The sequence below is a fragment of the Bombus pyrosoma genome, linkage group LG13 (assembly GCF_014825855.1).
Source record: "Bombus pyrosoma isolate SC7728 linkage group LG13, ASM1482585v1, whole genome shotgun sequence".
Taxonomy (NCBI): domain Eukaryota; kingdom Metazoa; phylum Arthropoda; class Insecta; order Hymenoptera; family Apidae; genus Bombus; species Bombus pyrosoma.
The window spans coordinates 11,151,149-11,169,109 of NC_057782.1; the positions used below are offsets into that span (position 1 = coordinate 11,151,149).

General features: G+C 39.8%; 1 protein-coding gene across 2 annotated transcripts; it reads left to right on the forward strand.

The window, feature by feature from the left end:
• Positions 1 to 399: 399 nt before the first annotated feature.
• On the forward strand, positions 400 to 16,647 carry LOC122574192 (globin-1-like). 2 transcript variants are annotated; one of them, XM_043741465.1, is made up of 4 exons: positions 400 to 955; positions 3,400 to 4,331; positions 11,340 to 11,571; positions 12,539 to 16,647. In XM_043741465.1, exons 2-4 carry the CDS (start codon positions 4,180 to 4,182, stop codon positions 12,707 to 12,709), a joined length of 555 nt encoding a protein of 184 aa, XP_043597400.1. In that variant the 5' UTR covers positions 400 to 955; positions 3,400 to 4,179; the 3' UTR covers positions 12,710 to 16,647. The 2 variants fall into 2 exon arrangements, with proteins under 2 accessions (XP_043597400.1, XP_043597401.1); XM_043741466.1 differs by having other exon boundaries at positions 3,530 to 4,331.
• Positions 16,648 to 17,961: the final 1,314 nt, after the last annotated feature.

A 17,961-nucleotide genomic window follows, 5' to 3' on the forward strand; every position in this document is an offset into this window, starting at 1 on the left:
TACACGAGTAGTTTTGTTTTATTTTATTTCGTACAGAAAATTGCGTGGAAGGATATTCGTTACGATATTACGAACATTCTAACGTGCCTTATCCTAACGCGTAACGCTTCTTTCAGAGGCTAAAGGTATGTAAAGAAGGATGGTTCCTCGCCGGCTTACATATATACACATGCAAGCCAGTCGGACTTGCGACTTGCGACGTCGAAAACGCTCGAGAGTGGAAGAGGAACTCGTTGCCTCGGCCGGTGAAGAAAAGCGCAAAGCGCTCGATTAATTGGTCGCAGGTTGTATCGAGAAAGATTAACGCCGAGTGGGGAAGGAAATAAGCGTCGGGGGATGGAGGTCGAGGGACGATAGGAGAGGAAAGGGGCTTTGTAAGGGAAGATGGAAAAGACAAGGGGGTGGATGTGGCTGCGCGCATGTGCGTGCTCGACCCGAGCACTTGTTACCGGTGGCTCAGTCTCGGCTCGTCCGGGCTGAAGGCAACACGGTTGCGCAAATCATCGTCACGCGAACGATCCGAGCCCCGGGAGACGTTCTAAAGATAGAAAACTGGAACCGTGACCACGAGAACGTGTTGGAAAATCGCGATAGGTCCTTGGAAGCCGCGTTGGAAACGGCGAACGAACGGCTCCGCCGACAGCAGTCGCGCCTACTCGGAACGAGGAACGCACGTACAGACACATGCGGAACGAAAACTTGCTCCTCTGGGAAAAGGATGCGTCGCTGAAGATACTGGCGCGCGCTAACCATATATCCTCTCGGCTCTCTCTTCCTTCGACCGGAACGAGGAAGAGGGAACAGAATGCAGAAGCAGCGCTCCGCTGACCAACGAGCCAGCATCTATTTAAAACAAGGGAAGGACAATCGTAGCTCGTGGCTTGTAAATCGTGCGAATCGATTCGGTTGACGGTTCGTCGGGGATCAGAGAAACCGTGTTTCATCCATCCACCAGGTGATTCTTCCGCGCTTCTCTCTTTCCTCCGTTTACCCCTACTCTGAGAAGAGAGGAAATTGAACGGTGGACGATGCTTTCCTAAAAAGCACACCGACTTCACGATCTTTGGTCGCTTTATCGTTTCTTTCCTTTCCCTCCCTTTCCTTTCCCTTCCTTTCCTTTACTTTCCTTTCCTTTCCTTTCCTTTCCTTTCCTTTCCTTTCCTTTCCTTTCCTTTCCTTTCCGTTCTGACACTGTCCTCCTACGAGAGAAACTGTCTCGATAATTGATATTCGTGCGAGAACGCTTGACACGGTCAGTGTCGGTGTTCGGCATCACACTGATTTCTCAACTTTCTTCTTTTCCAGTCCTCGAGATACTTTTACACCAAGCTTCTCGCCCCAAACCAAACGGAGATGTACTTATCGTCAGAATCTTTAGGAGTGACACTTTATAGTATACGCGTTCGTGCACCCGTGATCGTCAAAAATATTTCTAGTTAACGTACACGTCGATTCAACACGGTCTTCCAATACCCAGAGAAAAGTTAGTAAAAGTAAGTAAAAACTGTAAAGTAGAAAGTGAAAAAGGGTGAAATTTCCATCGTTTCGAATATGCTTCCACTTCCTTGTTTCTGTACACTGTTCTGTACGCTGGCTCGCAAGTATCCGGCCACTTGCTTATTTTTCCACGACACGAGTAATTTAGTCGTAAAATAAGAAAATCACGTCACGGATAAAAGAAAATTTCGACCGATTTTATCCATTGCTGTTACTACGGCTATCGTACAAAAATAGTAGGCGGATCTGTAAAAGTAAATATGTATATACGTTACGGTAATAGTCGGTGGTTGTAGTTGCGCGACAATCATCCGTCGTTTGACAAGCTCGATATCTTCCAGTTGTTTCGTTTCTAATCTACGAGTCGGATAAAACAAATCCTGCTAAATCGCTAGACGGATTACTAGGATCGATTCAAGCAGTAATTAAACGGTTATTAAAACCGCCTATACGATCGAACCATAATACGTATAGAATATCGACGTCTATGCGTTCATGGTAAATTTAAATGTACAAAGATGTACGGAAATGCGCAACGTATGCATAGTGTGCGAAGATATAACAAACGCATATTTAGAATAAACTACGTGCTATAATACAGAACGAATGTCCGCTTATTCGTTTGCTCTGTTCGTTCGTTCGTTCCGATAAAAATATGCATTTGTATAAACATGCGCGATCTAGTAACACATGGTTGCGCTTTAATACGAAATTTATAGATACGTACACATGTACATGTACGTATATACATGCTGCTTCGTGCTGCTTCTACTAATTAATTTCTACACTTTGCTGTGTAAAATAGTCGACAAGATCTTTTCCTAAAAATTGGTCAAAGCGATGACGAGTACTGCTTGCAAGCACCAACATCGTACTTTGTATTTATTTCTCGATCGAGCGTGAAACGGAAGGAAACGATGTCATATTTATTTTCCCGTTTCCAAGTTTTTCCATGACGCTCTTGTTCCGTTATACTCGCACATCGTGTTTCGTAAACGTTAACTCGACGACTCGAGAGACTCGTACTCGATCCGCGGATCGGATCCATTATTCGTTTCTCGATACCAAATTTTACAGCCATTCGACCAACACCATGTAACACGGTCAACCTGCTTTTAAGATTATTCAAATCGTTTTACGTTCTTTCTCCTCTTCTCGTGTCTTTGTTTACGCGCGAGGCAAACTATCCTTCGTTACAAACTTTGCCGTCTTCTCATTATTCCTTCAAACATTTTTCCTTTTTCCTTCATTTTCACCCTCGTTATCGCTTCCTCCTCGAGTTTTACATTTTTCCATCCAGTAAGAGACTACTCTCGTTCCCCTTCTTCTCCCAATTATTTCCCGTCGGTTCGACTCCGAATCAAAAACGAATCTCTTTAACAATTAAAACTACAAAGTTAACGATCGAATGAGAATTTTTGTATCTTCGTTGGTTTCTGCTACGCTAAAGCTCAAGTCTTTGGTCGTTGAAGCAATTGGATAATTGATCGATACACGTTGATCGATACTTTCCACCACATTTACCTATTTATTAGGCTAGTTGGTAGGTCTATTTATCTATTTATTTAATTCTTCCAGCGGACGATTAATTTTTAGATTTTCAAGGTCTCCGCGTACATACAATTACCGATCGTACGTATTCGTCTCGACATCGCGTCGTGTCGGCACGTTTGCGACGAAACGAAAACACCTTGAAATCTCGTAAAACCCCTATAACCGCATATAATAAATCCCGCATCGAAATCAAATATTTCGTATTCGCTGTATCGTATTCGATCTCTTCTACTCTCACAAGTTGACCATCGGAAAACCGAAATCCTCGCGCTTAGCAACGTCCACCGTCTCCCCTTTTCCACCAAGCGAATCGTTACCACTTATCAAAGCAAGTTGTTCTAATTACAGTATTCCGGCGCGGTCGTTCTGCTAGAATATTTCGACAAAGCATCGTTGCGTTCGATGCTTTGATACGGAGAAAAGACTGAAACGAACCGTGGTTCGTTTGTTAATTGGTGACTCGTCTTGACATTCGCAGAAGATAAAGCATATTGGAGAGGAGGAGGAGGAGGAGGAGGAGGAGGAGGAGGAACGAGTTTCCCGTTTTTCACGTGTATCTTAAATGAACTTTAAATGAAAAATTATCAACAACGGAGAGCAGCAGGAGGACGAATGGATTTGAACTTTTCGCTTAAACGTAACAGCTTCGATTTCGACGAGGACGACGACGACGACGACGACGACGACGACGACGGTTACTTCGTAAGTTCGAATGGGACGCCAGCGATCGAACAACACGTTGCATCGTATCGATTGTCCGTAAAGTGGTAACCAAGTGGTGAGGAGCGAGGGATTATAAATGACTAGGCTTTTTCTTAATACGTTAAATCCTTCGGGGCAAAAATCCAGTGAAACGCATCAACGCGAGTGATTCGATGAAACCGTGGGAAACCAGCTGGTTGTCCGCCGCTTGATCAAAGTTTGCTCGTCCGTTTTTCGACCGGATTGATTTCCGTGCGGTGTCTGTAGATTCCATGGTCGAAGCGAGTCGAAGCGAGTCGAAGATCAACGAGGAGCTTCGTACAGGGTTGAAGATTTTTCCCGCTCGATCCGGCCAAATCTACTAATCGTTCTCCAAGGTAAAACTCTATTCCCGAGGAAGAAAGGAACAGATCACCGATACTCGACATGGGCTGCGAACTCGGCAAATTGGCCACACCGAATCAACCTACCACGGACCCACGGCTTCCGTTAACAGCGAAACAGAAATTTACGGTTATGGCCAGTTGGAAAGCGGTCTCCAGAAAGCTGGAAACGACCGGTGTCTTTATGCTCATGAGGTTTGTAACGCATCAATGCTACGTATTAAACGTAAGAAAAGTTCTATAAAAATTACGTATCACTAGGGTGTGCATTAAGTACACGATGTCACTGGAATAGATAGAGATAGAAGAAAGGGTACGTGGCTCTGTAATATAATTAATAACGTGACGTGTGATATAATTAATTGCGAGAAATAATAAGAAATAAAAGCATGCTGTTGAACGCTGTAGGCGTTTCTTTCGAAAGACTTCGAAAGACGATGATTGAAACGATGAAAACGATGCTATTCGTCAATTTCGTTTCTCCATTATTACAAACGTCCTATCGTCGTCTTTAATATCGAGTTTTCGACGTTTATCATTAGCGCGCGATAACGACCCAACAGTTGTCAAAATTTCGTCCGTTCGAACTGCGTTATATCGCTTTAACGGGAGACGAGGATTCACAATTTCCTTATCTACAATTTCCTTAAGAGGTGGCCGATAAAGTAGAGGATCCGGTATCGTACGATTACGATATCCGAGAAACTCGCCACCCCTTTACAGCTTAGTCTTATCTATATGTTTTTCCCCATTTGCGATATCCGTGCTTGTACGCGATATCGTTAAAGGCGGATAAAGCTAACGGTTACGGACAGAATTAACCTTTTCTCGAGAGACCGTATATTATAAAAGACAATGAGATACCATCGGCGGTAACTTTTAACTTGTAACTGTTTACTTTCTCTAACCCAAGGAGATCAATCGTATTTATCTGACAAACTATAGAGGATTATATGGTTTGATTTATATGGCGATTCGATTCCATGGTTACTCGATGGATCGCGTAATAAAATTTCCGTTCTAAGGAGATTTAAATATTTTTGTTAAGAGAATTACGCAAGTCGATAATTTATTTCATACTACGTCAAACGCACATTTCCAAACATCGCGTGTTCTTCCACATTCGTTACAACCTTTCTTTGTATCTTCCGTGAGATCACAGACACGTATTATAAGTATCACTGGTATATCGTGTTTTCTACCAATCTAAATCTAAAATGTCCGAATAACGTTCGGATCGAAAACATTTGGATAACTGAATTTACGTGCACCGAAATAGCACACGTTTCAAACGAACCTGCAACTTTATAAGCGTACGAATCATATTCGAAATATTTTCAATTTCCGCGCTAGTAGGATAATACTTGGCTGCGAAATTCACAAACACCTATTACCAACTACCACATGGTACCGGGATGTCGACCGACGTGCTTCTCCTTTTATCGTAGAGGAAACAAATCAAGGACATTCTGCACATACGATATATTCATCGTGAAAGTGTACCATACCCATCGAATTGGAAAAAAGGAATTCGATACATATTTGAAATAAATAAACGGAAATAAAAGAAGAAAATATGCAGCTAGTTAATAAAATAACCTCGGGTCACGAAACGAGGCCTTTGCAGATTATTAAATTGGATAATTAACTATCTCGTCTGCCTCTTTCTTTCTTTTTTTTTTTTTTTTTTTTTCATCGTTCGTCCACGGATACTAGATTTTATCCCCGGTTTCTTCTCTGTCAAACGCACGGTAATTTCCCTTCGTTTGTCCCTTTATTTGTCGGCTTCTGACCCTTTCCGCCGTTCGTGAAACAACGACAGATTTCTAGATATTGGCCTGTAATAACCGAGCGTGATTGGCGTATTTAGGTAAATTCGGCGTAGAATTCAATTTTCGAAAAATGACTCTGAACGGCAGTATCTTTGTTTAAACGCGAAATGTTAACTTTGATTTGTTTGCATATCAATCACAGGCGAGTCGCAAGTAGTCGTAAATTATCGATACGATCGTTATACGTTGCTCTTCCAGCGCTCGTTTTCCTCGCATCTCTACCCATCTCTACTATGTTCGCGATCTATCTCGATAGGCAAGATGTTCTTGCCATTTCCTCCTACAAAGTAATAAATTCCGCGTATAAAAATATCAACGATCGATCTTGCTGTTCCAAGAGTGTCGTACGCTTTACTTTTCGAATAATAACCTCTCAGCTTTTCAAGTAATACGAATATGTCGTTTACCAGACGCTACTATATAGCGAAGGAAATTATACGGGAAAAATGTAAATATGTGATTACTCTGTTCTTAAAGCGTCTACTTATTCCGTCTACTTACGTATTCGCCGGCAAAATTTTAAAGAATCGAAACTAGAGATTTCAAGCAACGATCGGACGGTAGGATGATCCAGCGTGGAAAAGAGTAACGGGGCTATTCGTTATTTATTCGTATTACGACGTAGTTACGAGTTAGATATGCTTTGTATTATATGTATTATATGTATTATATAGCTGTAGTTCGATCGATGAAATTCTCTGAAACGTACTAAATACGCGTAAATCTTTCATTCGGATTCATGTGGATCATGCCGATCATGCAGAGTAAATGAAAACTCGTTTCCTCTTTTCTTGTTCGACTACGTGATATCCTTTTGTATCTTTCGCGGCAAATAGAAGAAAATATGGCATCTCGAAAGATGGCAAAATAAACTTCGACCAAAGTATACGTACGCGTATAGATTTTAAGAGAAACTAATGCAAAGTGTAAGAATGCATAGAAACTAGTTTCATAGAAACAGACAAAATCGAAATTATATCGTTAGTTGTTAAATTATTTTGTAGATAACAAGCAGCTTGTCCAATGTCGCACGCAGTTCTAAATAATTTCCTATACACGAACGGCGTTCTACACAGCTTATAAAAGTAAAATCGATAATCCAGGTAAGGGTTAGACCCGAAATCTCCGCTATAACACGTCATCCAATATTAGATTTTACCTATACTCGGTATTCCACTCTTGGTTCTCCTTTCTTAATCGATTTCGCTCTTGCGACGAAATTCACATGCATCACTGCGACGACTCCACGTTTCAATCTACAATCCACCTAATTCCATTTTTCTTAAACTCGTATTTTACGAGTCGCGTACGATTTCCGTTTGCCAATTTATTCTTCAGTCGCGTCCTTGAAACGTTAACTAGCACCGAACGACAAACTTTGGCAAATGATCGAAACGCTTCGATAAAGGAGATTATTGGGGAAACAGGAAGGCCGGACGGAATCGTATAGTCGCGAAAAATCATCTTTACTCTTCCCGAACTCTATCCCGAATACAAATTTTCATTTCATTAGTGAATTACATGGTCTTACGAAAGGGTCGTATCTCTCGTGTCTTAATAACTAATAATTGCATTTTACTGAAAAATTAAAAGCCTCCTTCTTCTTCCGTTCATCGTTCGTATCGAAAATACCCGTTAATAAAGCAGAGCAATATTCTCTATTCTACGAATGTTTCAGAGTCGAACGAAATGTAACGCGAATAACGGCTATAGATTATTTAATAATTCAAGGTAACGAATAATAATTTTACTTATCGAATAATCGATAATTGCGTTTAATATACATGTACACGTACAAGAGAAACAATCAGAGCGGATATAATCATCGAATGTTACGACCAACAGATTCTCGATTAACTATGAAACGATTATGCCTACAACTATAATTTACTAGAGGTATCGCGATCAAATTACAATCTACGTACTACATTTACTTTATCGTTTCGTCGTTTTCAGAATTGCCAGCAAACAATCTATTTACGATAGTAAATCGGCTGGTCTCCGTTCCACGAAGATGAAAAATCCGAGTAGAAAAAGCAAATACATATCTACAAAGGAGGATTTATAAGTTTAGTCGCCATCTGATTACGCTCTCCTCGTCCATGTCCGATATCGTTCAACGACAAATGATTCCATTATTCGCTGCTCCTCGTTTACTCGCTACCCTTTTAGCGTACACGCGTCCATCTCTTTCACTCCCTTTATTTTCTATCTTTATCTATCCACTTGTTACTGAATTGACGAGATTCCTGATATCGATGCACTCTCGGCGTAATTAGAGCGTACGGGATATGCCTACAAAGGGCTACCCTGAAATAATTTATCGTGGACCGAGGAAAAAACCGCACAGATTCGACCCTCCGTCAACCAATAATCAACCACGGAGCAAAAGTATAGAAGCGTGGAAAAACGATAGTCTGTATATTTATCGAAACCGTGGTCTGTACGATCTGACAAATATCACGCGATTGTTAATCGGAAAATAAATTATTATCAGAGTATGTAATTAAATTCATGTGAAATTCGTATTAAAATTAAAGGAATTTTTCGTCCCTCTATCTCTGGTATCGATGTGTGGATTGTAGCTTCGCGATAATATAGCCTCGACGATAGCCTCGCCAAGGTATTCGTGAAACAGCAAACGTAACGTAACGAGTAAACAGCGATTAACAACAACTAAACGATACACGCGGCCACGTTTATTTTTTTTTTTTTTTTGCTTTCTGTTTCTCAATGTTAACGAGCGTTCGAGGATTGAAGGTTCCGACGTGAAACGCAGGCGATCGTTGTTTCTCCCTCTCTATCCCAGCTGTTAACGAACAATGGACTTCCTCGTATTGGCATTTTCAGACTATTCGCGTGACCAAGCGCAGAAATAGTGCGTTCGTGTCTGTCATTTCTAGGCGAGTCGACGTGAAAACGAGTCTATCCCGTTTCTTCCTTTTTCCTCCATTCTCCCTGCTATTTTTCGTCCGCTTTCAAACCGATCGTTCGTTCCTCTCGTTCTTTTCATTTCGTTTCCCCCTTATTCTCCATCTTTCTTCGTCCGTGCGCCTTCTCTTGCCTTCTTGCTTTCTTTCAAACTTGACCCGTTTCTCCTAATCAACTCCACCCACCCCTCCGACCATCTCTTTACCTCCACCATCTCTTTATCGCGAAATTTTTCGCCTTTTTCTTTCTTTTCTTACTATTTCCTACTATTTAAATCGTCAAGCATCGCCAATTATCTAAATGAAAATGAAAGATTAGCTAGAAAGAGCGCCTAAATCGAGAAGCAAGGATTTCTTTTTATTCGTTACGATAAATAGAAGCGGACATCGTTTATCGTTTCGGATATCGTTTCGGATATCGTTTCGAATATGATCAAGCGCGTTATTAAATGAGCTATCGTTTCCGCGTCTTTACCGTCAACCAATTAGTCGGCAACTAATATGTACGCGTAGAAACGAAATGTTTGCCCTTTTTCGTGATTGATAGCGCTCCAGTTGCTGGATACGATCCATTCTCTTTAAACGACGGTAGATGCTCGGCTTTCTCCGTTGGTGGAAACCCGAAAACAGAGTGTCGCGTCGCATATAATGCTGGCTGAGCTTACTCACTGGGTTACTCACAGATGCGACAAACGACGATCGATAGTCGTTGGAAATTGACGATCGTCGGTTACCGGTGTATCGAAGCGTTTCTCACGCAGATCGAAATAACTTGTTCGAGCATCGTTCTTCGTCGTCGTCTTCCTTCCAATTTAATGACTTACTTTTCAATTTAATCAAACCTCCATCTTATTACTTACTCCATTCTTCGTCAATGCCGCACGATATGCACACGGTATTTCGTTCGTTTCGTACGTTAAGCCTATCCATAGGGTGATCGTACACATCCGTATGTGCAGACTACGATATAACAAATTTGGCGGATCGATTAGGAAACATCAAAGTCGATAATTACCTCTGAAAAGCTATTCGCGTCTCAAGGGCCTTATCAAAGTTCCTTACTATCGATTCCATTCGTTCCAGACACCAATACACATGGAACACGTACACGTACAATGTGTCTTTACGTCGCATCACATCTACAAAGTTATATATTATGTAGAAAGTTGCATATTGCTATATAATGTTGCTACATAACGCAAAAAGCGACACTTTAGCGACTAATGTAGGTTATGGTAGGCGTATAATAATGATAAACGCGCGATGCGTTAATAATTTTTCTTATTTATACATCGAAACCAAATCTCTAAGCTCGTTACTCGACATCTTACGGGTGTCCTACAAAGTGGAAACTAAAAAATTTTAGCCGCTTAAGAACCGAAGAACAGGAAGCGCAACGCGTCGTTGGAGAGAACGGCTAATTAAACGTAGAAACAGAAGAAACGCGATTCGAATAAGACTCGAGACAGAAATACTTATTACAAGCATAGCAAGTAACGATTCGTATTAAACCTAGGGAACGAAGAGTTTGCGGACCTCTTAACGTTCCAAGTATCGTACATATGCATGTGCGCGTATACGAAATAAAATAGCCGTAGAAGAAGCGATCGAACGAGAAGTTTAACGCGATGGATAGCCGAAAGTCGTGCAAAGCCGAGAGGCACGACTAAATGAATAAATAAATGAATAAATGAATAAATGAACGATAATCAAAATTAAAAACAACATCTGACACCGAAAACGAGGAAACGATCGCTATAAAGCCAAGCGAGTAAAGGAAGGAAACAAAGATAAAGTCTTATGGAACAACAGTGTCGCGCCGACCGTGTCACGGACCAAGTTTCGCGAGTTTTACTTTCGGAGAAAGTACACAGGATATATCGTAAAAGCTTCTATCCCCTAAAGGCCAAGTACAAGATTTACGACGCCTACAGAATTCAAGAAAAACAAAGTACTTTTCCTTGTCATAGGTAAAAACGTTGAAACACGATTTTATTCGAGTATAGAATAAAGTCGTACACAAAATGACGGTATAATTTTTATTTAATAGAATTTACCCTCAACTTTGGACACTTTTCATAGAAAGTAGCAGCTTATAAGGTATCTTTCGATAAATAACGCTACACATGGCTAAACATTAATGCCAGCGATTAATGCAGCAAACTAATCTTTCCTCCTATCTCGATCTTCATCTCGTACAATTACGTGTCATAGTTTCGAAATTTTATCCTAAACACGTGCTCTTCTCTTCGCGTCTTTAAAAATATATTATTTTATTATCAGTAAAGAATTGCGGTAACGACATATCCACCTCGGTCGCATAGATTCGCGCGTGTATTCTGCCAATTTTAATTGCAAAACAACTACGCGAACTGACGACAGAGAAAGTTAGAATACCAAATTTCGACTTTTTATGAGTTTGCTCTCTCGTTTATTCGCAGGTTGTTCGAAGAAAACGAGGAATTGGTGCAAATGTTTTCGCGTTTTCTCGACTTGAAATCGAAAGAGGAGCGCTTCGATATGGTAGAATTGGGCAAACACGCGGAAAAAGTAATGGCTGCTCTGGACGAAGGTATCAGAGGACTCGACAATATGGACGATTTCCTCGCCTGTCTTCATCAAGTCGGAGCCACGCATACAAAGATTCCTGACTTTAATCCACAGTACTTTTGGGTAAGCTCGTAAAAAGTAAATTGCTCGCAACTTGTTATATACTTAATATTATCGTCACCAACGAATGCTATCGTCGTTATCGCGTTATCACGTTACTATTTCACGTTAATGTATGAACATTTTTCCAAAATTCTAGTACTAGAAAGTGATAAAGCGACGCGATCAAACATCGAATAAAACGTCTCGGGTGTAGGCATCGAGATTTTGTTCAACGTTCATTTGCTACACTACGGTCAACGATAGTCGAATAAAAGATCTTTGATTTCCGATTTTCTCGCGTCTCGAATGTCCCCTCGGTACATTCTTTACGTTCTATCGTCGCTGCTGAAAATACGAGATACCTTTGTTTCACCGACCAATTGTTTCGTACAGTAATACGTGTACCGTGTGTGATGCGCCATAGCGACGTTACACGTACCGTATAACAGACGGGACACTACAAATTTGCTTTCCTTTTCTTTTACTTTTTTCTTCTTCTCCTGAAAATTCTTCTCCCGACTCTGTTAGCGATTCCAAGCCGACCGTTCGCTTCCTCGTTAGGCTGCTTCGATCGAACACCGATCGAATCGCGAGCCTTCCACCTACTACAGCGTAATATAATCTTCATCGTACGATATATCTTAAATAAGTAAACATATCACAAAATTGCTACGTTGAAACTTGTATGTAATACTTTGCACCATGTTTTTGGTAATGTTATCATGGTTTGCAAAACTTTTGCAGATATCGACTCGATCGATGGCGTTAAACGGACAACACATTCGTTAACAATTATAGGAACGTATATACGAAATGAAACGGGAGACAAACGATTAATTAGCTAAAAATATTCGTAAATGTTAGGAATTTTATTTCAACTTTGACTCACTTGACGTCTCTCTCTCTCTCTCTCTCTCTCTCTCTCTCTCTCTCTCTCTCTCTCTCCCCGCCCTACTCCTACTCCTCTCTCAATGAATTTTATTTTCAGAAAATCGAGCAACCATTCTTAGAAGCCGTGAAGCGAACTTTAGAAGATCGATACTCGGAGAACGTGGAGAGCACCTACAAAGTGACGATCAAATTCATCATCGAAACGTTAATCGACGGTTTCGACAAAGCTCAGAACGACAAAGCGCAAAGCGGCACTGCTAAATCCTAGTCGTCTTAGCCTTTTCGTTTGTAAGGAACAAAAATGATTTGCCGATTCGCTGATCGCTTTTTCTATCGGCAGTCGTAGTTTTCGAGAAGAAACCGAGGTTCGAAAACAATGAGATCGATACCATCGATGAGAACGAATAAATCAGCCGATGGCGCGATCGTTCGTTTGTTCCAAAGTATGTATAAAAAAACGTATGTATGTTTCTGCGGATTCTCTGATCCGCGATGCGCGATCGGTACGATCGAACGTATTCGATGGAAGCGAGACAGAGATAAATGTTTGCGTAACTTTTTCTTTACAGAGGCACAAACGGATGGATGCCGTATGGCTTGTAGTTACGTTTGAAATCTTTTTCCTTCGAGCAGGTCTCGGACATGGAAAATGCATAATTCGTAAGAAATCGCTATGATTATCGTATCTCGTTCACTCTCTTGACGGCCAAAGAAAACAGATAACTCGTTCTCGTTTAACGTTTCTGCAAACTTGCAACCTGGCGGAAGAAAACTTTTCTCCGTTTAATTATTCGTATCGGTCGAACGCGATCCCACAGTCTCCTCTCGCGATGATTCATATACACGTACGTATACTTGTATTATTATATGCGTATATCATTATATACGTATTCACAATGTAACGCGTACATGTTGTTTGAACATGATACGAAAGTTTCGGGATGAAATGGTTCGGGAGGTTGTAAAAGGGAGCAAAGATTCTACAAAAATAGCGTTACCTTATTATTCGACGGTCCCTCGCTTCGCCGCGCTATCGATTATGGAATTTCAGCCATGTATATACGGTACACGCGTATCAAGGATCGTTTCAAACCGAATTGACTGCCAGCAATTACGATTAGCAGTTGTTCACGTTCAAAAGTTTCTGCGAAATATTTATTCGCGAGAACACCCGAGTACAGAAATCTGAAACTTAGCTCTGTCCAACTTGTACAAGTTGAAAGAAAAAGAGAGAGAAAAAAAAAAAAGAAAAGTAACGCAACCAGAAATGGACAATCGTCGATTTAGTTTGATCCGTTCAGTTTCCGTTCAGTTTTTGTGCGAACAATCTGAATAATCGATGAATCACTCGATAATATAAATACAAGACAATATCCTTATCCTTAAGAATCTTATTATCACCTAACTTTAGATTTTAAATAAATTAAAATATATATCTCTCTAATATCATATATCTGTATTCTATATTTTACATCGTACATTATATACATATTTTATATCTTGTGTGAGTATAAAACATATTTTTTGGTTTTATATTAGATGCAGAGTAACGAAATTATAATTTCTAGAAAAACGAGAAACCCTCGAACAACGTTCTTTGCTCGTTGATGCACGTATTAGTCAGGGAGAAGGCAAAGATACTTTTTCCTATCGAATCACAGGATGAAGTTACGCGCTTTAAGAAACTCTAAGAAACAGGTGAAAAGATAATTAGAAGTTTAGCAGAATGAGAGTATACGTGATACGTAAATAAGTTGACGATGTTAAAAGCGAAGAATTCAATTTCGGCAAGAAATAAGCTTTTAAGAAATGACAAAGTAACGCGATATTAACAAAAAACGCGATAATCTGAATGACGAACGCTCAAGGTATTACGATAAGAGTTGGTTTTAACATTTCTATTGAAAATGATATAAAACGATGGTTGTACACGGGCGATATATCCATCCTAACCATCTCTATTTTTCATATTTTATATCTTTACATCGTTCTCCTTCTTTCATAGTTTCTCTTTCCTTTAAACAAATTTATCCCTTTACAGCTTCCCATCGTACTTTGTTTTTGCTAAAAATTCGTCGAAAAGGTTCACAACGGTTAAAAAAGGTTTATAATTAAAGCCAGCCGAAACGCATCCGAAACGATTTCACATACACATCTGGCACTCGATAGACGCTCGATGACCGTTACCAGAATAGTGGTTACCTTGAACCAATCCAAGTCGATCGTTGCTTTTATTTACGAGAACCTTGGATTGCATAAATCACGTAGGACACGTTTCAATCGCTCGTGATGCGAAACAGTCGCAACCTGACAGAATACATATAATGAGAGAAATCATACGACACGGGACATGAGAAATTCCTTTCGGTCCAACGAAGAAATATATCTTTCTATTAATTTATTTCGATCCATGATTCACAATCAACCATATGTGTAGATATAAAAAGAGAAAGGTAAAGATAATTTGAAGCGGTAAGGTAATCACGGATAAGAATATCAAGTTCAACCGGTTTCAATTACTTTCTGCGAATCTTTCGTTGCCCTTACATACGTGTATATGCGAAAGCAAAGAAATTAACGTATCATCTCGAGACCTGGAAATACGAATTATCGTAAAATGGAAAAAGCTTTGGTATTTGCGTAGCACGTACCATATATTTCACATACGAGATATATACACGTACACACGTTCGATGGGGAATTGCGAATCGTGTTTCGTTATATCTGCCACAACCATACACAGCTGTCGTTGATTCGTGTGTCGCGGAGCGTTTCAAAGTCGCCTCGTTACAAGCGACAACAATATTGGAAAGCGCTACAACGGATAACAAAGAAATCGATAACCTGTATTCTATGAAAGCAGAGAATCCCATTAGGCCGCTCATAAGCATAACAAGATGCAATGGCACACGTGTGCGTGCAAGATTATCGATAAGCAATTGCGATTGCAACTCGACGAGGTTAGCTTTCCCAAAATCCGATCTATCGGACCATATTCGGCTGGTTCGGATAAACGAACCAGCGGAAGATCGATCGAATCGATGCGTATGGAAATGCCGATAAGTCGCCGTTAGAATGGACCAACCTTTTCAGATTAGACGTATCATCGAAAATAGTAATTACAATTATCGCCAAGACTATTGCCATGCTTGCGATCCAAAGTGTCGGCAAATAAATGACGCACTTTTGCATTTTTAGTCATTGCAGTTTTCAAAATAACGTCCCAACTGTTGCTCCGATTATTCCACGCGGTTACACCATACGTCTGTTTCTTTTCTTTTTTTTTTTTTTTTTTTCTTTCAAAATGTGTCGCGAACCACGATCGTAAGAAAATCTGCAGATCCATCTATTTAATTATATCAATGCCTTATCTCTATCGATGGGTTAATAAGAATCGTGACCTGTAAAATCTCTCGACCGTACGAAACAATGTTTCGCTCCGTGTACACGTATATACTTTTACGTTCCATTACTTTCGTGAACAACCGTAGAACGTGCGTTGATCGTCTTAAGACTTGTATCGTTCGCAGCTCGGTATACAAAGAGTAAGTAAGTAAGAGTAAGTAAGAGGCATACGATACAATACGTGCGGTGTGTATAGTTGCGGTTGTTTGGAGCATCTATTTTCGATATTAATCGAAATACAGGTTACTGTACGTCGAAAACTCGTATATGTATTACATGGTAGAATAATATTGTACTATTATACGATCCCGCAATAATGTTGCACTTATCCCCCTATCGTGCATTACCATTTTACAAAATTACAAATTCTTAGTAGCTTTTGTGTAAAAAAAAAAAATTGTATTCATTAATGTACAATGTTAAAAGTTTAAAAATGCAATGTAACATTTAATCATACTGAAACAATGAAAAATATCTATTTAAAACACACACAGACACACACACACACACACACACACATAGAAGCGTACCGTACCGCTTATTCTACATTCGCCTCTATGAATATTACACTATTTTTTCTAATAACGAAATACGAAACAGATTAATTATTTCTATTCCTGAAGCAATAGTTAATTTTCTACGATTCACGTACAACGTGTAGGAACGAAAATTTGATAACTCTCAAGAGCGAACCATGCGAATTTAAAGAAAGCCATTGCGCCGATCGAAGGAACAAGTTAGAACGAGAGAATTGTAATACAAGTAAGTAGCAATGAATAAAAAATTCCAAATAAAACTCGACATCCAGAGATTGCAGATTTATATACCTATATAATATAATATGTGCATATGTAACGGTAATATTATATTGTATGCATATATTCATTTCTATACGAATAATTATTTTCTACGAATTCTTGATTACTTCGTTGTGCAAATTGTATTTATCTCGTAGGAAGTAATTCAACGGCCAAGCGTCATTGGTAGCGAATTAACGATACCTTGAAAATTCTATAATCGATTGAGAAGCAAAATAAACATCAGTGTCTCCCCTACCCAACTCTCGCCTATGTAAATCCTCCATCATGATATTGGATATCCATATATACGGATCAGCTCCGTTATTTGCAGATAATACTGGAACATGTTTCCATCCTAGTGACATCACTTTTGTAATTAAAAAAACATACTATATATATGTATATGGATGCGTGTAACCTTTGACCGTCAAAAGACAACTATGTAGGATTTTTATCCGCGATTAAGTACGAAAAGTATGCGAACATTGGGACGTATGCTTTCGCGAAATGTCAATTTCCCAGGTGGTTCTTAAATCATGGAACCGCTTTATTTCTATATCTTCCATACCACTATATACTTATCTATCTCTAATTTCTCTCTGAGGTCAATTTATTTCTGTCACTCGTTGTCGAGGATATCGAATCGTCGTCAGTTTTTCTAACAATTACGAGTCGATCGTCTATCAGTTACTACAGAACGTGCACAACGTACACAAAACAGAAACCTGTCCGCAGAATGACGTCTGGGAAATACGCGTTCCCAAAATCACGTGTATACCTACTAACCCGTCACCTACTAACACCTCTCTTTACTACCACCACTCTTTACTACCACTCTTTACTACCACCGCTACGCGTGTAAATAACAAATAAAGCTGTCGCGTTTCACTTCGAATTGCAGCCGATAGATTGCCGGCTGCTAATAAACATCATTTAAAGAAAGAGAAAAAAAAAAAGAAAAAAAAACTACCCATGTACGTACGTAATAATTCGTTTGCATTAAAATACTGGGTCAACATTTATCGACATGTAAATAATATTTCTATTTTTTCCTCCGTTCTCTCTTCTTCGAGTGAATATTCGCCATGAGTGAATACTTCGTCTTCCGAAACATTCTAACGCAGTGTACGTAAACATTAAAGTAACTTTGACAAAACTCAGAACATATTAGGTAATAGTACGTAAAAAATAAGTCAGACGAGGCCTACTTTATCTATTAAAAATGCGACCACGACTCGCCCCAAGGTATCCTAAAATTGTTCCTTGACGAGCGAGAAACAGAAATAACGAGTAAGTACTCGACGAGTAAGCCTCA

Coding starts and splice junctions, on each gene's coding strand:
- LOC122574192 (XM_043741465.1), top strand. CDS start 4,180: ATGGGCTGCGAACTCGGCAAATTGGCCACACCGAATCAACCTACCACG. Junction 4,332..11,339: donor GGTGTCTTTATGCTCATGAG/GTTTGTAACGCA, acceptor GTTTATTCGCAG/GTTGTTCGAAGAAAACGAGG. Junction 11,572..12,538: donor TTAATCCACAGTACTTTTGG/GTAAGCTCGTAA, acceptor TTTTATTTTCAG/AAAATCGAGCAACCATTCTT.